The 24,349-nt window shown below is 34.3% G+C and overlaps 2 protein-coding genes across 10 annotated transcripts; both read right to left on the bottom strand.

Moving 5' to 3' along the window:
* Positions 1 to 16: 16 nt before the first annotated feature.
* LOC125193530 (protein arginine N-methyltransferase 1.6-like) lies at positions 17 to 4,890 on the bottom strand. 9 transcript variants are annotated; one of them, XR_007171585.1, is made up of 9 exons: positions 4,039 to 4,416; positions 3,602 to 3,713; positions 3,396 to 3,442; positions 2,998 to 3,022; positions 2,831 to 2,923; positions 1,679 to 1,845; positions 1,318 to 1,565; positions 858 to 1,092; positions 17 to 360 (listed from the first exon to the last, which is right to left on the bottom strand). XR_007171585.1 is itself a non-coding variant. In XM_048091349.1 (4 exons), the coding sequence occupies exons 2-4, from the start codon at positions 1,553 to 1,555 to the stop codon at positions 343 to 345; spliced, it is 486 nt and encodes a 161-aa protein (XP_047947306.1). In that variant the 5' UTR covers positions 1,556 to 1,565; positions 4,844 to 4,884; the 3' UTR covers positions 17 to 342. The 9 variants fall into 9 exon arrangements, 5 of the variants coding, with proteins under 5 accessions (XP_047947306.1, XP_047947307.1, XP_047947305.1 ...); XR_007171587.1 differs by having other exon boundaries at positions 1,318 to 1,562; XR_007171588.1 differs by lacking the exon at positions 3,396 to 3,442.
* Positions 4,891 to 9,979: 5,089 nt separating this feature from the next.
* LOC125196076 (protein CASP-like) lies at positions 9,980 to 19,101 on the bottom strand. Its single transcript, XM_048094438.1, has 19 exons — positions 18,743 to 19,101; positions 18,244 to 18,354; positions 17,987 to 18,165; positions 17,378 to 17,527; positions 16,805 to 16,893; positions 16,485 to 16,594; positions 16,260 to 16,354; positions 15,739 to 15,794; positions 14,889 to 15,054; positions 14,112 to 14,204; positions 13,162 to 13,290; positions 12,722 to 12,841; positions 12,416 to 12,496; positions 11,640 to 11,747; positions 11,379 to 11,522; positions 11,201 to 11,302; positions 10,769 to 10,848; positions 10,324 to 10,416; positions 9,980 to 10,239 (listed from the first exon to the last, which is right to left on the bottom strand). Exons 1-19 carry the CDS (start codon positions 18,843 to 18,845, stop codon positions 10,179 to 10,181), a joined length of 2,070 nt encoding a protein of 689 aa, XP_047950395.1. The 5' UTR covers positions 18,846 to 19,101; the 3' UTR covers positions 9,980 to 10,178.
* Between the last annotated feature and the right edge of the window lie 5,248 nt (positions 19,102 to 24,349).

Below are 24,349 nucleotides of genomic sequence, written 5' to 3'. Positions count from 1 at the left end.
TACCAACTGATGAGGGTGTAAACTCAAGCATTGTCAAAAAGCATTTTGAGCAAGCAGTATCAAGAAGACACTTAGACATTATTTCACATATGCAGTTCAGATACGAGGAATAAATGCAAGCAGGTCATCCCACATAATAAACTGCAAATGTAAGTACATATGTTGAACACTTCATTAATTTCATTCATTTCGTTAGAGAGGATGAATGCGCCGGTTATTACAATATCTACAAAGCTAAAGAAATGCAGCCAAGCCATTGTAAGTTAATATAATTGAAAAAATTCACATAAGAGATGATAAATGCTTCTTGTGCTTTTGTTTCTGAAGCAATTGCACCACAAACTAGATATGCCATCCTTCCTGCAATCATCATTTTCATCTCTCAAGTGATTGAATATCCTTCGAGAAAGAAATAACAATGTAACCAATCCATTTTTTTTTATCCAATGGTGTTAGCAAAGTTAATAAACTAAGCTCCATCATGTCCAAAAGGATGAAGCTTGCCAAGGTGGCAAGACCATTCAGCATCAGAAAGTAAAGTGAGTAAACAAACGACAGCTAATCCATATGGAGAAATAATGGATAAGTTTGTTAGCTAGTGTTTACATGTGTCTCTTTCTTAATGCTCTAGTAAAATTATTGGTGGGTTAACTGGCTGATTTCCTCCATTTAGGGTAATGTAGCTACTATAAATAGGGATCTTCTTGTTCACACTTCACAGTGTAATGCAAATGCAATGCAGCAACATTTTATTTCTTTTATGTTTCAATCCATCGTTTTAGCTCATTTTCTATCAAAAGTAAATAGCAGTATAATAACAAGATGAGCACACTCTAAATTTGGCAAAAGGTACTCACGAGAATATCAGCACGCGATGGGATATCCAAGCCAACTTCCAACTCATCGGACCTCTTATTTATGAGACGAATTTTCCCCTCCATGGCATTGGCTCGTAAAACCTTTCTCATTAACTTCACCATGGGAAGGTATGACTCGCAAGCTGTCACCATCCCTTTAGAAGTAGAGATCCCATTTGAATCAGAAAGCCCCATAGCTCGAGCTGCCATCATCGACAGCAAACCCGTCCCTGCCCTGATCAAACCACACAGTTACCTAACTCTCAATTACTCAATAATCAGCACAATCATAAAAATTACATGAATATGAAGATTGTTAGCATGGATACAGACTAAAAAAGAGGAAGATTCTGTTAAATTAGGTCAAATTAGGTGAGGCATTTGAAGCTAGAGATAGAGTATTAATGGAATTAGCGCAAGAAGGGTGAAGTTTCTGAGTTGTTGAGAGTAGAAGTAATACCCAATGTCGAGGACGTGGGAGGGTGTAGTGACGGTGTTATCGATGGCGAGACGGTAGGCGGCGTTGCGGCGGGAATCGTTGAGCATGTCGAGGTAAGACGTGGTTGCGAGAAGTGATTTGGGGGTTGTTTGGAGTTGATCATCTTCGTCTTGGATAACGAGCCACTCTGATTTGCCGGTGAGTGGGTCGGTTTGGAGCTGAAACATACGGCCGCACGGCCGCAGGCGGCGGAGGTCATTCTTCTTCTGCTGCGGGGAAATGTAAAGAGTAGAGGTTTTAGGATGACTGATAGCATCACTTCATTTTCAAGATTCTTTTAATCCGTTAATCAACCTTTTTAAAAGAGTTTTCTGAGTCATACCTACAAAGTGGTAGTAAAAAATAAGAGAGTTTGATTGACGCCTAAAAGAATCGGCAATGGGACGAATGATGCGGTGACACGCCTGATACTTAGTCGGGCGGTGGCCTTAAGGTCGGGACGATCATCGCAGGCGTTCGGACGATGGTTTTCGGATTTTATTTTACTACCTCTCCACAATAAGATTAAGAGTCACATTTTGTCATTTCGGTATGTCCCACAATAAGAGTCGTATTTCACTTTTACCAAAAATGTAAATAAGTCTCACATTCCACTAACACATTTCACTCACATTCTATTATAAAACCAATATAAGGGCATCCGCAATGGGGCGAACGATGCATCGTCAACATCGCGGACGATGGGTTACCCATCGTCCGCGCCCGATACATCGTCCGCGGACGATGCGCGGAGGATACCCATCGTCCGTCGCATCGTCCGCCACTGTGGAGCGACGCGGACGATGGGTCACGGACAATGCGACGCGTTTCCGTTGTTTTTTTAATTTTTATTAAATTTTCAAAATAGAAGTAAAATGCTTAGGGTGTCGCTTAGGGCGGACTATAGTCCGCCCCACTGCAGGTGGAATAGGAGGAGGATAAAATGCCGACGTGGAGGCGCATAGGGCGTCGCTTAGGGCGTCCCATTGTGAATGCCCTAAAAAAGAGTAGTGATTTAAAAACATAATGTCTCTATGACATAATACCCTTATGTATATTTTGATATAATACATTTTATACTATGACTAATTTACTCTAATGCTATTTTAACATCAAATCAATTATCCTTGTCCAAATTCCTACTCTTCTACGCATGATTATGACTCATCAAATTAGGAAATTTAATTAAGTATCCTCAAAATGTCTCAACTTATTTTATGATATGGTAAATGCTTTAGAAAAAATATTGTATAAGGATGCAATGGTGATTCTCAACTACATCATGCTTATCACTAGATGAAGAAATATTGTCTTCATGACTACCCGTGCATTCGTTGGAGACACGATCAAGAACATATAGTATGACAATCTGCTCAACATTAATGTTAACAGAACAAAATTACAAGTTAAACCTATTTCTTTAATCCCTAACCTATTTCACAAAACATCAAGGCTCTTAATTTCATTAAAACATAGAGAAGCATCGAATTAGAACCTTTTGGGCGCAATCTACTCTGGTCAACAATATGATTCTCAGGTGGGCAGCATCTGCTCCATTAAAAATCTCTGCAACCTTCTCATATTGGGGCTGCACAGGTTCTATATTATGTCACAAACCAGTATTGCCATTCAAAAGAAAAACAGATTCAAAACCCAACATACCTTGTATTTTCTACAAGCTGGGCACCTGCAAAATAGATAGGCGTAAGCACAAACATGTACTATATACACCATGCAGAAAATACAAAGCAAAAACTAGACTGCCATACTATACTTTTAAGGCTAGGAGAATATTAAATTGAATGAGGTTGAGGCATAAAAGGTTGGGAAGGTTATGCACCATTTAGATCAAGAAATACACATATTTGGACTGAGAATACTCAAATTAAAATAGTAAAATAAAACTCTACAAATAAAATAGTAATTGATGCCTATTACTCGTTCAACTAATAACAACTCGTTCGAGAAATTGATCATGTAACAAAATTCTAAATATGGCCGAAAGTCACATTTTTATCACAACTAGCAAGTTGTGTAAAATATATTTCAAACACACATACCTTCAAACTTGATAGACTTTTGTTATTTCATTGGCCTTGACAATTGCCTATGACATAATAAGCAAATCAATCAAACAGTCCATCATACAAACTTAATAATCCATTCCAACCTTGCCAAAGTAAAATATACTATATCATCACACCTATGATTAAACACACATATACAATCCAACAATTAATGAACAAAAGTAAGAGGAAAGAAGTACCTCTATTTCCAGCAGCTCTTCCTCAAGCTCGACCACTCTTGCGTATGTTTCCAGCAGCCCTTCATCAAGCTCCAATACTCCCTCTTAGTTAAAAAAATGTTCGATTTTTCATCTAGTCAAATTTCGAACATTCAGAAACACGACATAACCTATCCATTTGACGAAGCAAAAAAAAGATGCACTCATCGATCAAAATTGGCGTTATATAGACACACAATTTCCAGGAAGAACTTTTAAATGTATTCAATTATGCTCAATCCACAGACATTAATCGAACAATGAAAGCTTAACATGTAATAGGACATATAATTATTAAGAAATTCAAGATACCCAATTAACAAATAAAAGCGCACAAATCCTTCGGAATTGACTACACACTAATTAGAAAATCCAAGGAATAAAAGATATCAATATTTCTTGAATTACAAAATTTGAACCTGGAATTTTCAGTTACAAAATTTTGCCCTAAAAAAGCCGAAGGTGTTTCGCTGCAACAAATCCTGCTATCAGTGGAAAAGCAATCTCTTGCTCGAATTAAGAGGATGAGGGGAAGGATACTAATTTGGGGGAGGAATTAAAATTGGGAAAGGGAGGAACTTGAGTTTTGGGAGAATTGAAACCCTATGAGAGGGAAACGTGAGTGAGGCGGGGGTGGGAGGAACGTGAGTTTTGGGAGAATTGAAACATACGAGAGGGAAATGCGATTTGGCGGCATCAGGCGGCGGGGTCGTGAGTTTTGGGAGAATTGAGAGGGAAACTTGATTTTGGTGAGGGGGAAGTGAAATAGTCAAATAATTTTGGGTGGATTGGCAAACAGTGATTTCCCCCTGTACGCTGTTTTACTTCTTCTGTAAACAGTGGTCTTATATTTAACTATTCAAATATATATAGGTAACAGGATTATTTTTGTTATAAAATTTTAATACCACACTTTGGACAAGTGTAAGTAAATGCATCTCATTGTGGCATTTATTTTGCCGTGTGATATCAGTATTTGATTGAAATGTGATAAAGGAGTGGTGTGTTGATAGATTATATATAATCACATCTTTTCTAAAATGTAATAAGATAAGTGTGATAATAGACAATTTTTATAGTAGTGTATGCACTATTTCATTTTTCGTCTGTACCCAAAGAATATGTAAAGAGTAGAGGTTTTAGGATGACTGATAGCATCACTTCATTTTCAAAATTCTTTTAATCCGTTAATCAACCTTTTTAAAAGAGTTTCCTGAGTCATACCTACAAAGTGGTAGTAAAAAATAAGAGAGTTTGATTGACGCCTAAAAGCATCGGCAATGGGACGAATGATGCGGTGACACGCCCGATACTTAGTCGGGCGGTGGCCTTAAGGTCGGGATGATCATCGCATGCGTCCGGACGATGGTTTTCGGATTTTATTTTACTACCTCTCCACAATAAAATTAAGAGTCACATTTTGTCATTTCGGTATGTCCCACAATAAGAGTCGTATTTCACTTTTACCAAAAATGTAAGTAAGTCTCACATTCCACTAACACATTTCGCTCACATTCTATTATAAAACCAATATAAGGGCATCCGCAATGGGGCGGACGATGCATCGTCCGCCACTGCAGCATCGCGGACGATGCGCGGAGGATACCCATCGTCCGTCGCATCGTCCGCCACTGTGGAGCGACGCGGACGATGGGTCACGGACGATACGACGCATTTCCGTTTTTTTTTTTTTAATTTTATTAAATTTTCAAAATAGAAGTAAAATGCTTAGGGTGTCGCTTAGGGCGGGCTATAGTCCGCCCCACTGCAGGTGGAATAGGAGGATGATAAAATGCTGACGTGGCGGTGCATAGGGCGTCGCTTAGGGCGTCCCATTGTGGATGCCCTAAAATAAGAGTAGTGATTTAGACACATAATGTCTCTATAACATAATACCCTTATGTATATTTTGATGTAATACATTTTATACTATGACTAATTTGCTCTAATGCTATTTTAACATCAAATTAATTATCCTTGTCCAAATTCCTACTCTTCTACGCTTGATTATGACTCATCAAATTAGGAATTTTAATTAAGTATATAAGTGATTGAAATTAATTTTAGTTTTTTTTTTAATACTAGTGATGTTTAGAATATTTATTTAAGGACATAATTTGTGACATATATTGAGTTTTTTTTTATATATATAAAACTAATAAGTCTTCCACACTTTGATAATTGGTTGAACATTTGATGTGATTAGCGATATCTCCAAGAGGAAATTATATGAGTATTAATGACTTAATAGTTTAAATAAAATATCAATTCAATTATTTCTTTATTTAATATTTTAATTTATTTCATATATATTAAAAAGTTATGCAGTTAGAATTTTCTCATTTTCTTTTATGAAAATTAGACCTCATTAACTCAATCCACTATATGCAACAAATTACTAAAGTATATTTTTAAGTATTCTACTACTAACTTATTTCATGATATGGTAAATGCTTTAGAAAAATATACTACTAAACATTAACTATACATATTAAAAATATTAAATGAATGAGTTAAAATATGTAATTAACTATTTTTTTGTTTTTGAAGTTCGACGTACGTTCCAAAAAAATTAAAGTTTGAAAAATAGGAAACTAAAATAAAATATTGAAATTCTTATAATGAAAATCATAAACTCAATTAGTGCTATGATACTGTATCAAATTTAAATTTGTAACATGATATACTGGATTGAGTTAAGAATTCTAATATTTATTAATATAAAGATAAAATATTAAATATATTGTCCTAAAATACTGAATAGATTAGGTATTCGGTCGGTTCGGTTAATAACCGAACCGACATGTCGGTTAACCGACCCCAAAATTCCATCAAAAAACAAACCGGAACCGAACCGATCTTCGGTTCAGTTACTTAATTAACCGACTCGGTTAGAACCGGTCGGTTATTGGTTATAACCGAACTAACCGAATCGGTTAAAATTTAAAATACTTTTTTTCAATAATAAGTGAAGATTATTCTATTTTTTACATACTAATTCTTAAGCACTTTATTAACTTTAAGAGATCTTATTTTTAAAATAATGTTTAGACACTTGACTTTTAGATATTTGATAGTGACACAAATTAAAATTTGACTTTTTTTTACATTGCAATATGACTTATGAGACTTTAACAAAATTTGGAAGTAAATTACAACTTCTTCTATTGTGACAAAATTTTGAAGTAAATTTCAATTTCTTCTATTGGGACAAAATTTGAAAGTAAATTACAATTTCTTCTATTGTTAATTAAAAATATAATAAAAATTAAAATTATTTATGGTTTTAACTTTTAACTTGTTATCTATTATTATTATTATTATTATTATTATTATTATTATTATTATTATTATTATTATTATTATTATTATTATTATTATTATTATACTCCTATTTACAAGTAATACATATATTGTTTAGGCTCTTTAATAGACTTAAACTTTAAATGATCTAAAATTTGAAAATCTTTCTCTAATAATAAGTGAAAGGTTATCTTATTTTTAAAATAGTAGTATTGCTTAAGCACTTGTTAACTTTGAGAGATCTTATTTATAAAAATATATTTAGAAAATTTATTGAATTTGAGATATTATAAGTATAAGTAACTGATAGTACACAAATTAAAATAGACTTTTTTGACATTACAAATTTGCAATATGAGACTTTGACAAAATTTGGAAGTAAATTACGGATTCTTCTATTGTGACAAAGTTTAAAAGTAAATTACAATTTCTTTTATTATTAATTAAAAATATAATTGAAATTAAAATTGTTTATGGTTTTAACTTTTAACTTTTCATCTACTATTATAATAATAATTATTATTATTATAATAATAATAATAATTATTATAATAATAATAATTATTATTATTAGTATTATTAGTATTATTATTAGTAGTAGCAGTAGTAGTAGTGGTGGTAGTGGTAGTAGTAGTGGTAGTGGTAGTGGTAGTATACTCCTATTCACAAGTAATAATAAGTGAAGGGTTATTCTATATTTAACATAGTAATGCTTAAGCACTTTATTGACTTTGAGATATAAATTTATAAGTATAATACTATAATTGCTAGTGACATAAATTAAAATGGATTTTTTTGACATTGCAATACGAGACTTTGACAAAATTTAGATATAAATTACAATTTCTTCCATTATGACAAAGTTTGAAAGTAAATTATAATTTCTTCTAATATCAAATAAACATATAATTGAAATTAAAATTGAATTTAATTCGGGTATCGGTTATAACCGATAACAGACTTAGAGCAAAAACGTATAACCGGTACCGAAAACGTCGGTTATCGGTTAGCCGCTAACCTATAGATGTCGTTACATCTTCATCCACTTTTTTCTCTATTAAGTTACTCCCTCCGTTTTTTCATAGTTGAGTCATTATTTTATTTTAGGAAGTTTCTTTATAGTTGAGTCATTTCTATATATAGTAGTAATTTTTTTCTCTCTCTTACTTTTTCTCTCTACTTTATTCACTTTATACTTTATTCTCTCTACTTTTTCCTCACTCTTACTTTATTTATTCATTCATTTATTTAACACACTCAACATTCATTTCTAAAATTCCGTGTCAAAAAATTCCGCCTCAACTATGAAGAAACGGAGGGAGTATTTTTTTTCTCTATTAAGTTACATTCAAATTCCCTTGTAAGTATTCATGTAAAATCATTATAATCCAACAGTGATAACGAATCAGCTGGCTCACTTAATCTGCTATATTTTCGAAATAAGAGTATTTCTTTTTCAAAATACCATTAACATCCACTTGTATTGCTATGGTACAATATTAAATACTACATCCATTATAAAAATAGTACTTCCTCTATCCCATTAGAAATGCTACGTTTTCCTTTTTGGGTTGTCTCACTAAAAATGAAACATTTCCTAAAATGGAAACATCACTCTCTCTACTTTTCCCTTTCTCTTACTTTACTCTCTATTCACTAACTCACAAAACAACACTTGCATAAAATCTTGTGTCGGAAACCAAATGTTTCATATTTATTGGGACGGAGGGAGTATAAACTTTGAGAACGACATAAGTTTTAATACGAAATCAGTAATATATGAGAGAAATAGAAAGAAAAAGTTATTATAATATTATTATTGTAAAATAAGACCTACCTCATAATAAAGAAAAATTTGCCAAAATAAAAATATACTAATTTTGTGAAACGGACTAAAATTGAAAAATTAAACTATTGATTTAGGACAGAGGGAGGAGTATTAAAGTACGAGGTAATAGGTATTCACCCTCCTTATATTTATTATACTCCCCCGTTCCTGAAGAGTATGCACTATTTCCTTTTTCGTCTGTCCCCAAAGAATATGAACATCTCAATTTTAAAAACTCTCTTCTTTCTAATGAGATGTGACCCATTCTCCACTAACAATACTTCAAAAACTTTCTCTATCTATCTCTCTTACTTTACCAATAATGCATTAAAACTATGCTCATTGAGGATAGAGAGAGTATATAGTATATTTGGTAGAGTTTATTATACCCCCACCGTCCCAAGGAAGATAACCCCTTCCTTGGGCAACACGTGATTTTATGCAGTTTTGGTTTGTATATTAGGTGGAGAGAATAAAGTAAAGAGAGAGAATAAAGTAGAGATAGAAGAATTTCTATTTTTAGTACTGGGTCATCTTGGGACAAACTAAAAAGGAAAGTCGGTTATCTTTGGTGGGACGGAGGGAGTACTATATAAGAGCATCTATAGTGGTTCGGAAGTCTCGGCAGACATCCCTACAGACATCCCAAAAACACCTCATGCCACGTCATAAGGACCTCCCACTGCACAATGACGGACATTCCGACAGATATCCACAATAATAAAAATTCACAAATTCACCAAATTAAACAATTTACGGGATTAAAATTTCGACGCAAATACGGAAAAATGCAACGATTTTTTTTAAAAAAAGCAAACATATTTAAATTTAAAAAAGTACATAGTTCAAAAAAAAAACATCCCAACAAAAAACGATTCAAACAAAGTACATGTTATGCCTTGAATCCCGACGGTATGATATGTTTTTGTTTTAAGTCTTCATTTCGACGATAATACATGTGTTGGAGTTTTTTTAAAAATCGTATATATAGAGTTTGCAACAAGCTATATATATATAGAGTTTGCAACAAGCTGTATATATAGAGTTCAAAAAAAAAAAATCAAAAAATCAGGACGTCCGTCAGGACCCCGCAATGGCGGACGTCCCCGGAATGCCACGGAACTCTAGTGTCCTGTCCGCGTACATCCGGCACGCCGGTCGGACTTCTGCTGGGAAATCCGTCGCTGCGGATGCTCTAAGCAACACTAATGAAGGTTTTAAGCAAATACTAATGACAATAATGCTCTCTCTAGGCATGCAGATTTCTCAATCTTTTACTCCAATATTTATAAAAGACATTATACATGACTTGACACATTCAACTCAACCTATTTCCAGGCACCACTCTCTACCTACGTATACAAAAGGATTTTCATGATATCAAAGGAGGAGGATTAAACTTAAACATAAACCGAAAAATGTTCAAGGTCATTGAGGATGTGGAAGATTGACGACATTTTCTGCAGTAAAGGTTTCTTCGGGTCCGTGGCTGCAGTGAACATAGAAGAGAAATTTAAACCATCTCTCAAAATGAAAGAAACGTCGGAGAAGTTTAGATCTAAATTTACATCACCTGAGGTAGCTCAAGGCAGACATCCTGTAGAGGCAGGTAAATACCAATATGTGCAATCCTATTGTATAGAAAAACGCAAAGGTTCTCGCATACCTGAAAGATTGAATGTCAGTTGGGATAAGGTGATATTCAAGTTACGTCACCTTAGACAAAGGGGCATCAGGAATACTACTGGATTAATAATGCAAATAAGTTCTTGTAAACATGAGGCAAAAAAATTCAGTGCTGGAGATAAAAGATTACTTGTTTTTCTCAATGTATAATACTCTAAGATATGATTAAGAAAAAAATTGCACTCTATTTCAGTTTGTATCCCAAACAGCAAGCAGTGATCTCTATAAATTGAGCAAGGTAATTCAGTCAGGCAACACCCGAACAGACATGAGAACCAGAATTTGACTAACCAGAGTTGCATTAAATATTTCAAAAAGAAAGGGAAGCATACTTGTTTCCAAGAAGAAACCGTCCACTGCTAAGGGTAATTTTGTCCCTCAAGCCTAGTTCCTTGTACCTCTGATCTCTTTCCTGTTTTTCCATTATCATGAAAAGTATCAAAAGAAAATCAGTTAGGATATAGATCAAAAAACAGGTGCAGAAAGCACTTACTGTAACTCATATAGCTAGAGCTTTGATTTTATTATGCCAACATAAACAAAATAATGCTAAGTCTTTAAGAGTGCATATAAATCATACTTCAAATTATAAGATGTGGAAAAGTCCGGAAAAATAAAATTCAATTTCAATAACCTGCAATAAATTTGAAAAAACATGTAGAAGACCATATATTTTTAGGAAACGAAAAGAATAGGGAAGCATTCCGAAAGAGTAGAAGAATACACTGCAAAGAAAATGTGAATTAGATTCAAAGATGACCCACCTTTTTTGAAAACGCTGCAAAGGGATTAATATCGTCCTCGTATATTTTCTTATACTTTGATTCAACATCAGAACTAAAACCACCCTCCAGATCTTCAGCATACTGAAAATGAGTGCACAGATGATTTAAGATATGTACAAGTGCCTTGAAATATAATGTAGCATTTTAAGGTCAGCACCTTCTTTGATCCTCTAGACACAACTTTCTCAGAATTATAATCCTGAACATAGCGTATTTTCCCATAGAGTTTGACATTATCTGCCTTTGTTTTTTCGAGCTCGATGGTAAGGCTTCCTATCTTCTCATTCAGTATTCTTATTTCCTGGGGACCAAGTTAAGTAAACACTTTCAATAGCAGAAAAGAAAACTGAAAGAGTACCAGAATCATGTTCCAGACTTCCAGTCCCTGTTAGAATAAAAAAGGTCAGAGAATGTAGACCTCTTCAGTCTCCCGCAAACGTGCCCGAAATCGATCACGCTGGTTGCATATCACCTTAAGCATAGAGCTTTGGTCTAAATCAGCAGGAGCACGCCTTTGTTCTGCATTCTGTCCCATGAAGCATTTTAGCAGAAAATTTTGAAACATAATGGCCACCGATTTTACATGCTTTCATATTAGGATCGCATGAAGTCACATACAAATCCTTACTAAATTGAGCTCTTGCAGTTAAGAAAGATTCATCTACGAAAGAGCTTCAGTTTGTGACCATTATTACAACCCTCCCACATCCTATTAGGAATTTATTGCCTATCCCCATATGACATGAATGTCAAAACCTATGCATATGTCATACCAAAATACTATAACTGTTAAATTAAATAAAATATTTAAAATAGTTAGTTTCATAATAAAAATAAATTTTGAATACAGGACTCTCTTACCTTGTTCAGAACCAAGTGTCAGCACATTTAATAATGATTCACTCTTCAACTTTCTAAGAAGGAAAACAATGTTTCCTTAGTGTACCAAAACTGACTTCATTGTTCCAAGTTATAACATCAGCATATGAAATCTTTTCTGGTTTTCTAGTACATAATAATATGTAGAATACAACAATCAACCAGAATTTTATACAGACTCAGTGAGAAACAAAGTTAGCTCACCCCCAGAAAAAGTTCTGACAATTGGGGATACAAAGTAGTGGATATATTTGACGCCTTGAAATATCAATCATCCAAAGCAAATACACAAGCACCTAGAATAACACAACTCACCTCGACTTGATTTGTCCCTCCAGATTCCGACAGGTCCCAGTCATTGAAGAAGCTGCCTTTTTTATCATTGGAACTGTAACCCTGCATTGAAGTAGTTAATCAAATTACTTGGTGGTGATGACCTACTAATGTTGTCACTGTGGTACACCAAAATTATTAAGACACTGGCAAGACAATCCCAATCCCTAGATAAGCAACAGACAATGGAAACATGTAGATATACTTTAATGGGGAATAAAAATCAAACATATAGTTATAGATTCCAGCAGTGCAAGTCCAGAAGAAGAACTGGGAAAAATAACTAACCTTTAGAATATCATCTTCAAGTTTTTGGATAAGCCTTTGTTGTTCATCAATCTGTGTTGTTAAGTCTTTAATCTTAATTTCAGCTGCTTCCAGTAAAGAGGACTTTTCGGCAATTTTGACCTAAGAGTAAAGAGACAACGAAGCCAAATTGATCTTTAAAAACTTGTATACATACTCCCTGAATAAAATAAAAAGAAATTAGAAAAAAGAAAGAACCAAACTGGTTTTGACCGAATTATTTGGCTTGCCATTAGGGGAAAAATGATTTATATATTTTAATTTAGCCCATGGAAATGTATTAATTGCTGGTTCCTGGTTTAACAGGACCATCCAGTCTAATTTAAACCTCAATTTTCATTTAATCTGTTTCTCCTGGGAACTTCATCTCATGGTCAGTTTGCCAGAGAAATAGTAACAGATATCATGTCCTCAGAATGTACCTTATACTGAGTCACTTCGTGCTCCATTTTCCGATTCTTGTCTAGGAGTAATGACTCCAATTTGCTCATTTCTTCCCCGCTAGTAGCTGTTTCCCAATCCTCGGCTTCAATTGAATTATAGCCAACAGCCTAAGAATATTACAATGGTCGGTCAACTCCAAAATCAATTTAGTAAACATGGTCATACTTTCAGAACAATCTTCTATATAAATTTTTAGGTATAAGAAGTTATGAAACTAAGCTCATAATTAGGACTGCCGTCACAACCCATTTCATTTTGATAAAGGCTTGGACAATACCAAAATTTATTGTTCACTTGGTCTAGAGAAGAAATCGTGATGTATAAAATAAGGTTAAATTTTTTCAAAGAGTGACCCACTAAAAGGTGTAATAATCTGTAATGAAACAGAATAGGTAGAGAAGTCTGAGAAAAATATTCACATGCTACATTCAGTGTTGTTAGGGGAGTGGGGCACTCTGGGTCAATTAGGTGAAATCCGGAACGGGCACACTATGAATTGGGGAGCACTAGTGTTTCATGTGTTTGAATTTGTATTTATGTAGGCTAGTATAAATGAGTATAGCAGACTAATATTAATGGAGGTGGTGCCAGCCAGTTAGAGAGAGAGAGAGACTGAGAGAGATCTGTCACCATGCCCCCTGCATCTTACTCACCCCAGCCCCCTCCGGCCTTGCATCGCCGCCCAGCACCCCAGGAGCACGTTTAACTACACTGGCTACATTTGGAGAAGCCAAAATTTGGATAGTTGTAATACACCTTGACAAATACACTTCTATACCTTCATGGTTCCCATATTGTTCTTTATGTTAATAGTTCAATATTACCCAGTCCCAGCCTAACAACCAATCAAGACTTCATCAATGTACTCTAATTTTACTCAGTCGAAGCACAGAAGTTAATGTTAGATTTCCCCAGAGTTTCATATCACCTGCAAAATTTTTACTTTCTTCCGCAAATCCTCAACTAGTTTTTCAGTTGGTCGTGTTTGAATCTCCTTTTTCAATTCCTCAAGTTCAAGTTCCTGCACATGTTTTACAAGTAAGAGACCGATGAATATGAATTAAAGATATGTCTAGGGAAGATAACTTGAAGCATTTGCAAGGACAAATGGAAAGAAAAAAATGTCAAGCAGAAATCACAGGTAATTGGAGTATAACTTGTATTTTATTTAAAAATGTTCAATAATGGAACCCCCACCTATTGGATGGGGGAAGAAGCGTCTTACCGCATGAGTTGCGCTTCATTGTCAAATCAAATGAGAGAGCAGGATTGTCAATGACAATATTAGTTCTACTGTAAAGATAGACTATGTCAGGAATATAATTGGACTCGAGCAAGATTGTAGATAGAAGGATTGAAAACATGATCTCCTCTTAGTGATAAATAAGATAAGTGGCAATTCATTGAATTTTAATGCTGGTCATAAGTTATAATATCTGACACCCTAACTTGGCTTAAATATGTAACAATCAAAATTTCTAGTATGCATGAGCAACCACAATCAATGTTGTCAAAGCAGTATGACTTGCTAAGCTAAATTAGCTAATAGTCAGATAGAAGATAATTTTTGCTTGCTTAGGAATCTAACCGGTCTTAATTGAAATTTTAAGACTTCACTTTCTTCCGTTTCTATGTACCCGGTAAAACATAGCTCCATGACTTTAGTTTAAAACACTTCATACTCGTAAAACGCTGTTGTAATCACCTTTTCATTGAGCAAAGCCTTCAACTTCTTCAGCTCATTTAAATTTTGTTCTCGTTCATTTGATAGTGTTGTCTCAATAGTGTGTAGTTCCGTATTCAGCTCAGAGATTATCCTTTCCTTTGCACTAAGAGAATTCTCAAGAACGGTGTTTGCATCTGAACTATCACTGCAGCACAGTCACCGATGTAATCAAAACAAAATACATGACACAGAAAAGGTCATCTCGAAGTCCTAGAATGAAGAAGAAAATGAGAATAAACAAAATTAAGCCAGCATTTAACAAGCTCCCCTCCATCCATAGTGATACGGATGATCACTTGGATCATTTTCAAGCATAGGTTCATAGAAATAGTGTTACCAACTTTTATCCTTAATTAGACAACAATATAAATAATTGACCCATCTAACTGTGTCGTACGAGCTAGAGGGTACATGAAAAAATGCCTATCACATATGATTTAATTCCCCCATGAATCAGTTACAAAGACAAGCCTTCCCTTCCCCTAAAAGAAACAAAAAGGATAAGCACACCCTCAATTTTTTTAAGAAACGTCGTATTTTCCTTATACATGACCTGTCAGCACCAGTTACATGCTCAAAAGTCTCAATGCCAGTACTCCAGATATTTCACAAAGATACTAGTTTTCACTCAACTTCAGCTATTGCTTATGGATCCAGTACTTTTGATGTATTTTTTACTCATTCCTTACCACTAAAAGAAGTTAGTCAATTAACACAAAAGATGGAAGCTAATATTTTGCAATTCGTTGACTTCCGAGTTGCAGTCAGAAACACACAGAAAATTCCATATGAGAAAATTCCTTATGTATCCATTACACCAAATATGAACCTTCTCTTATGTTCGCTCTCTTCATTAGCTGATTGTAGCTGTGACCGCAGAAGCCCCTGTTAGCAATCAAGAGGAAGTATCAATTAGCATTGTCCAAATTTGAAAGTTAGAAAGATCAAAGGAAGCTCACTATAGTACAAGATATTTCACAGTTGACAGGAAAAAGTTAAAGAGATGTTTTAAATAATCTCTAATTAATTTTCTTGATTCTATATCTGGGTCTATACAAATAATACCCAGCACTAAGGAACACCAATAATCACCACCATTTCTAACAATGGAACTCTGAAGATATGTAAAATTTTCTGATCTTATGTAAAACTGCATTTCAGCTCAAAAATGACAGGTAAAACTTTCGTCTGATATTATCTCATTGTCACAGAAAGTGGTATACTAGCAAAGGTCATTGTTGAAGTACCAAGAAAGAGAACAGCCTATTCATTAGCGATGACATTTTAAGGCATACGGCTCTACAAATTCAGGAAAGAAAGCATCTCACAAACATAAGAATGTGGGCTCACCTTTTCTCTCTCAAGACTTAAAAGACGAGTCTGAGCTTCTTCAACTTCATTCATCAAAAGATTAACTTCTGATTGTTTTGTAGCCCCATCTTCATCTGTGTTTAAGTAAATATTGAGTTACACAAATCAGGTAATATAATAATTAGATTATTATATGCTTACTTGTATGTGGATGTAATCATGTAATGTTGAAAGGAAGACAAAGATCTTTACAAGCATTCTGACCTGATTGGGCACGAAGCTCAAATAACTGGCTCTGAGCAAATTCATGAAGTTTCCGCATAGTGGAAACACTTTCTTGAGCTTGGCGCAATTGATCTTGTAACATCCGTTCCCTGAATTATTACAAAAAACGGCATTCAAACTATGAGAAGGTATATAACATGGAAGGTTGTCTTCAGAATAAGGAAATAAAGAATTTCCCCCATGATGTGATATTTCCTCTTACCACCTTTTCTAAGAAATGTACACTACAGTATACCTTCTTATACTAAGACACGGGAGCTCAAAGTCAGACATCACCAGAGCTTATAGAAATATAGTACCTTTCTTTTAGAACTTCCATAGTTTTCTGATTCTCTTCGGCCAAATTGCGTTGCTTAATCTCAACAATTTCTTTCACTTTTTCCTCCATCTTCAAGATCAAGAGATATAAAGCATAAATGAGCAAATAAAAAAAGTTTATGAAATCCACCCAAAGGCACTGAGTACATACACCTATGAGTATTCCCTCCATCTAGGAGGGGGGGGGGGTCAAGGGAGTTGGTGGTGTTTCCGTGAGATGGAAAATTTGAATCTCTTAAGATAAGATTAATGTACATCTAATGTCCATAAGCCATTATATGCCATTCTTAAATGCAAAATCCCATTATGATCTATGACTCAAACATCATTTCTTTGTTGTACCAGCATTGAAACTTCCCAACTCCTAGTTACCTACAGTAAGAGCTTATTTCCTTGAAGAATGAAAGGAATAATTCAGGATAAACCCAGCGGTACGTTGGTAACTTCCGCAAGTCCAAAGAGATCCAACTACTGCAGCAGGATAAAATTCTGTGCAAGTACCATTGCTAACACCAAGGGGCTACAAAATACTGAACACATAAATATATAGTGACCTGTTGTTCTAACTGACGGGTGCGCTCTTCTAGTCTTCTTATTGTTGCTTGTTGGTTTTTCAGGTGAGTTGATTCAGTGCGGAATTCCTCAAGTTCAACCTTCATCTTTCTGTTTTCAGACTCCAGTTCAAACAATTTGGCATCCTTCTCCTGTGCAAGGAGAAGAAACAGCGTCAAACAGAAATTAGGACATAATTATGAAATATTAAAAACTCATGAGGTTTTTTATAGCAACATCAGAGAGAGAAGTGGATGTAGATTGAATAGACATGGACTGCCTGATTTACTGTAACTTAAAATATAGAGAATTCATACAAAAAACGCATGTAAGTTCAGTCTCAAAACTCAAGTTTCATATGTGAATTACTAATCAATTCCACTCGTCGCTTGAGTCTTGATAGGCCAATTTGGACCCAAAGAATATGGATTCAAACTAAAGAAATTGATCCAATAAAAACTAAGAAAATATGTCCTAAGTGTTACCATTTTTCAAAAATTCAAATACAAATATCATGTGTCATTAAGAGCATAACTTATATTACTTCATGACACAAAGAAAGTATACCCCGTGCTCGGATCAGGATAAAGCATCAGTTTATAGGTACTTACTGCAACTGAATTAAGAACTGGGTAAGGGTCTGGTGCTTCATAAAGTTTCTGGTAAATGCTAAGAAAAGCATTTTCCCCAAATTTAGCTCTCTTGGTAAGTTTATCAACCTCCTCTTGATAACCCTTAAGTAATGAATTGAACAATGCCAACTTCTCTTCATTTGAAGCCTTCTTGAAGTCTGTTACAAATCAATTTTCAAATGGTCATCAATAATTCAGTAAATACTAAGTAGTCTGTTAAAAGTGGACGAGAATACCTCTAGTGCTCTCGGCAAGCTTCCTACGGTTCTTCTGACTGTTTTCCTGGTTCTCTGCAATTCTAAGCCCCTGTTCATCCAAGATGGTCCTTTCTTTCTCTAAATCAAAATCTGAAAGAATCAACAGAGTACGTTGGAATATGAATAATCACACGCCAAATATCTTTTCAAAAGTTCCCTCGCTTGACAAATGCAGATATTTATTCCCAGAATCACACAGCTGATGCTGTGAATGCTGCAACACCACACGGGAGATCAAAACGGAATTGAGGATATCAAAGTGAATTATGAGCTGGATCAGCTCGAAAGTGTTTTCATGAATCAAAGTTTTAGAGAGAGGTCCAATCCAACCCTTGAATTTAAGTTAAGGATAGTATAACTATATTTCCTGGTTTATGCTTTCTGATACATTTGCATTAGCTAGAATTAGGAAATGGAGAACTAGTACAAACTCAAGGGGATAATTAGGAAACGAAATTAGGTCGATAAAATTAAATACCTTTCCAGAAAGTAGCAACAGCGGATACAGGGGCAGAGGTCGATGATGTGTTTGGCTTTTCTCTCTCTGATCCACCTCCTCCTCCACCTTGCAGACCTTCCATTACTGATTACTGATCTCTCAATGCCAGCTGATCGCCCTCTTTCTTCCTCTTCCACTTCGCAGACCTCTTCTATTACTGATCTCAGTGCACTCAAAACCTCAACGCCCTCGGAGAATGGGCGAGATTAAAACCCCAATTCATTTCATATATACGAAACCAAGGATTTAGATCTACAAATTTTCGATTTGAAAGCTCAACTACAAGAAGAGAGAGACAGAGAGAGGGATAGATAAGTTGGTTAATGAAAATTGGAAAGTGTTGGGCCGCATGTTGGTTGGAAGAGAATGGTATTGGGCGGCCTTTATTTAAAATCATGGAAATTATAAAAGTAGGCCCACCTTCTAACCCTTTCCACCTATTTTTCATTATATTTTTTAAAATCCATATCAAGAGTAACTATTATTATAATTATAAATATATGATTAACAGGTTAAGCTCTAAATTAAATTATGGCAGAACTCTTATTTGTAGTAGTGTAATAGTAGGACAGTGGGTGGAAAATGGGTTTTTAACTTTTTGGGAGTACTAAAATAAGATTTCCCAAATCTGACCAACTTAGGCCCCATTGCAGAATTCACAGAGGAAAATCAAGCAGTTTCTCTGCACTAAAGAATGGTGCCGCCTCAATCTAGGTTAAAGATGGGGTGTGGGCCAGGTCGGCGGCCGGTTGTATACAGGAACGGAACCAGAAATTCAAAATAGCCGGTGCTGAGATTAATATAGTAATACTCCCTTCTATCCCTATTAAACTCTTATTTTACTTTTACTAATTTTGACAAATAGATCTCACATTCACTAATTCCACTCATATTATATAAATATTACTAATAATAATATATATAAGTAGAATACACATTTTACTAACTTTTTCTAACAGTTACATTTACAAAGTTAAATAATTTATTAAAATCCGCGCCGATCATAATTGAGATTTCTAATGGAGGGATTATTATTTACATATAGAAATTTTACAAATTTTGAGTAACACTAAATTGTAATGATAAATTTTTTTTAATAAATGTACATTCTCAAATATAGATAAATAATAGTACTCCAAATAACAATTCAAATTCATAGCTATATAATTCAAAAATAAATAAACCAAATTATAATTGACAATACATTAGTATCATAATTTCTTAAAATGCAATTCTAAATCGAACAAATAAAATAAAGCATCAAGTGTTAATTCATTATCCCTAATTAATTGAAAACTGAGCACATATTTTACTGAAATAGGCAAAATTTTAATTATATTTAAATTAAATTTTGAATGTAAATAAAAGTAATTTTTAGGATGCAATTTTTTTTTTTAATTTGCATCTTTACTTTTGTTTAAATACTAAAAATATTATAAAATCACCAATTAAATTTATATGTAGATTAATTATAAATTGTAGTCATGATATACTAAATATTCGTTTACTTAATTATATTTAAATTAAATTTTGAATGTAAATAAAAGTAATTTTTAGGATGCAATTTTTTTTTAATTTGCATCATTACTTTTGTTTAAATACTAAAAATATTATAAAATCACCAATTGAATTTATATGTAGATTAATTATAAATTGTAGTCATGATATACTAAATATTCGTTTACTTTATTTCTTAAATATTTATTCTTCTTAATAGTGGCCAGGGGCCATAGAAAAGCCTTGGCTCTCTAAAAGAGTTGTTGTTAGTTGTTTTTGTACTCCCTCCGTCCGTTATTAAATGTCTCATTCTTTATTTTTTTTTTATCCGTTAATAAATCCTATTTTATTTTTACTATATTTAGTAAATGGACTCTACATTTCACTAACTCATTCTACTCATATTTTATTATAAAATCAATATATTTCCACTCACTTTACTTTATAAAGTCAAACAATTTTTTAAAATCCTTGTCAGTCAGACATGAGCAGGGACGAAACTAGAAATTAAAATGAGCCGGTGCTGAAATTTAACAACAAATACGGTAGGACGCACGATGCCCCTAGAATCTCTGGTAGCGACTAGTCTTCTCTAATATTGCTAGTGGTCGATGTATCTAGGATTTTCGATTAATCCGAAGAAAATATTAGTATACACATAGATTGCGACTTGGATAACCTAAAAGTCTTGCAAATTGAGCTACTAAAATATTAATTCAATATAAATAATTAAATATCGTACTTCCTCTATCAGCGAATATTTATCCCACTATGGCTTGTTTTGAATATTAAAAATATAATATAAAAAAGTAAGTGGAATGTGGGGTCTATTTATCAAATTAGTAAAAGATAAATGAATATGTACTAGCAGATAGATAAAAAATGAAATATGAGACGGATAATCATGGAAAAAATAAAAAAAATAAATTGATTTATACAATACTCCTCCCGCCCCGATTAAGAATCACACTTTTCTATTTCGGTCCGTCCCCAAATAAGAGTCACACTTCATTTTTACCATAAATAATAAGTAGGTCACACATTCCACTAACTCAATTAACTCACATTTTATTATAAAATCAATATAAAAAATGGGTCCCACATTCCACTAACTTTTTCAACCATTTTTTCTTACATTTTTTAAAACTCGTGTTCGGTCAAAGTGTGACACTTAATCGGAGACAGAGGGAGTATATTATTATACAAATAAAAAATAATACGGAGTAAAATTATAAAGGATTTATTAGTTCCTTTAACATTTTTAAAGTTAGATGAATCAATATTAATATATTCAAACTAATAAACGCACAAAATAAGAAACGAATATCAACTAATAATGAGGTAAGATCATCTACTATCCCAAAATCAGAGCATCGGATGCTATCCCATTGACGTCGCCGTATTAGTGACTTAAGTTAAAAGTACGCACTCAAGTAGGATGCTTAAATGCACTAAAATTATGCTTTAGATTGAAAATATATATTCATATAAATACATTGAAGTTTATTCAAGTAATTGAAAATTAGGTACTTAAATGAAACCAAATATATTGCTGCCTGAATGAACTGAGGTAAATAAGAGGAGGAACTATATCGAATTTTAAATTTTGTTATTTTCCTAATCACACAAAATAAGAAATAGATAATCATGATCTCTGTTCCCAAGGCATAATCATCTTTACACCCGCTTACCCCGGATTTGGATCCCCTGCTGTGGCTGATAGCACAGCAAGGGCTGCTGTTCCACACATAATATTATATATTTATGTGTGGAACAACAGCCCTTGCTGTGCTACAGTAACAACAGGGATCCAAATCCCTCTTTCCCCTTCCTCACCCTTTCGGCTCCTTTTTCAAGCATCTTCTTTCTCCAGCAGCTCAGTCCATCTCTGTAAAAAATGCATAGAAATACTGTAAACGAATCTAGGAGGATGGCATCGGCCAAGTCCCCGCTGAAGTGGTGGCTTAGCCTAAGCTATGTCCGTCCCTGAACATGGGATATTTAATTATGGATGGATGGAGTAATATAGTTAGAATTTAGAATAGCAGGAAAAAAATTGTTGTACTCGAGATGTAGGATGGCTTAGGCTATAGGTGCCCTTTCCTCGCTATAACACTGACACACATATATATACACTCACCAAGTCACATTTCAGGGGTGGCCATGACAAAATACAGGTTCGACGCCAGCCAAGTCTCGCTGGAGCGGCGGCTTAGCCTGCGCTATGTCTGTCCATGCTAACGGGATTGATTGTAGATTATAAGAAACGAATTGTAACAACAATTAAAAAAATGATATTATTACCCAAAAACTGTCAGAGCATCTCCAATGACTAGCTGCTCCACGCGCGCTGGCCGGTCCGCTAGCCGACCATTGGGACCGGCGAGCGCCAAATCGGCAAGCAAATCGGCTAGCCCACGCCGATTCGCGGGCGCTAGCCGATTCGCTCGCCGATCTGCTGGTCGCCATTGTAGCGTCCCGATCGGCTAGCCCTTTTTTTTAATGTTCGAAACTCTATATATATGCGATTTTAACGTCATTTTCATTCGCACCACTTGTTTTAACGAATTTATCTCTCTCTTAATTTATGTACAAGAGCAATATCGCGAAATGGGGAACAACAACGACTCTCCTCCAGCCGAGCTCTCCCGCCTCGCGCGTCTACAAACGCAGGTGAACATGTGGAAAATCATAGGTGAATGGAAGGCGGCAACTGACCCTGTGGAGAAGGGGCTTCTTTTTTATCTCCTCCAGAGTATGCGGGCCGCAATGGCGGCTAGCGCACGTAGCGGCGACGGCAACGACGAGGAGTGAGGCGGGGCTCGTGTGTGGAAGCAGGAGGGTTTTTTTTTAATTATGTACTTTTTTTAATTTAAATAAAATTATTTCATTTTTCCGTATCTGTGTTGTAAATTTAATTCTCTATTTTGCGTGATTGGAATTTTAATTGTTTTTTATAATTTTGCTGGCCTATGGCTAGGCTATTGCTTGTCTAGTTTTTGTCCTGTTGATGTGACAGGTATGTTTCTAGTTCTAGATGATGTGGTAGAATGAGTTTTTGGCTAGACTATTGCTAGCCTATGACTGGGCTATTGCCATTGGAGATGCTCTCATTATAAATCATGTATACGGGTATATATTACTACCACTAATTTACAAAAGATAAATGCCTAAGTTTGCCTATATAAACATTGCATGGGGAGTGTTATATTGCTAACTCAATGTTTAATTGCTAACTACAACTCAATAATAGCCATTAGATATTCAAATTAAAGGCCTAGATCATCAACCACGAAATGTCAATATGATCAACAAAAAACGTCATTAAGGCCATAGGATTAATTCCAAAAAATATCAATAGTGATATTAATGTCAAGTTAGTTATAACTAACTTTTAAAAGAAATCCCAAAACTTTAAATTCATATAACATATATCAAATTAAAGATAATTCTATAAGGATTCCAACGATATACTACATGCATATGTTCCGACGTCAAAATTTGAAAAAAAAAAAAATCTAGAATTTTCGTATTTTTCGTACACAGGTTAATGTCAATGCAGCTAAGATAATATATCAATATAAAGCATATACAATGTCAATCCTAAATTGTGTTGACATTCTCAAAGCATTCTGTTGATATTTTCGAAACACTATATTGACATTTTCATCCAAAACCTTAATTTAGAGTTTTTTTTTTTATCTTTTTCGATTTAATTAATAAAAATAAAAATTACACGTGGCAAATTGTAGACCACACGTTTTCTAAAATCATATAGCCTTAAATTAATTGTAGTTAACAATTAAATGATGAGTTAACAATTGATCACTACCCAACATTGCCTCAGTTATACTATAATATTGAATAATGAAATGACAAATGTTCGTGCATTTTTCCGATAGTCGATTTAGATAAATGTTAATGCATATTTATCTGGTGATTTCAAAGATTTGATTTTGATGTCTATTGATTTTGGTATGCCTTTGTTTTTAAATAATCATTTCGTTATTTTGGACTGCAGCCGGTGTTTATTTTGCTCAAGTTATCTGAGAAGAAGCGAAATCTCCCACTCCGATAACATTTTACCTT

This window comes from Salvia hispanica, chromosome 6 (genome assembly GCF_023119035.1).
Source record: "Salvia hispanica cultivar TCC Black 2014 chromosome 6, UniMelb_Shisp_WGS_1.0, whole genome shotgun sequence".
NCBI classification, from domain to species: domain Eukaryota; kingdom Viridiplantae; phylum Streptophyta; class Magnoliopsida; order Lamiales; family Lamiaceae; genus Salvia; species Salvia hispanica.
The sequence above is the reverse complement of the archived record's forward strand: the minus strand, read 5'-3'. Positions and strand labels throughout refer to the sequence as shown.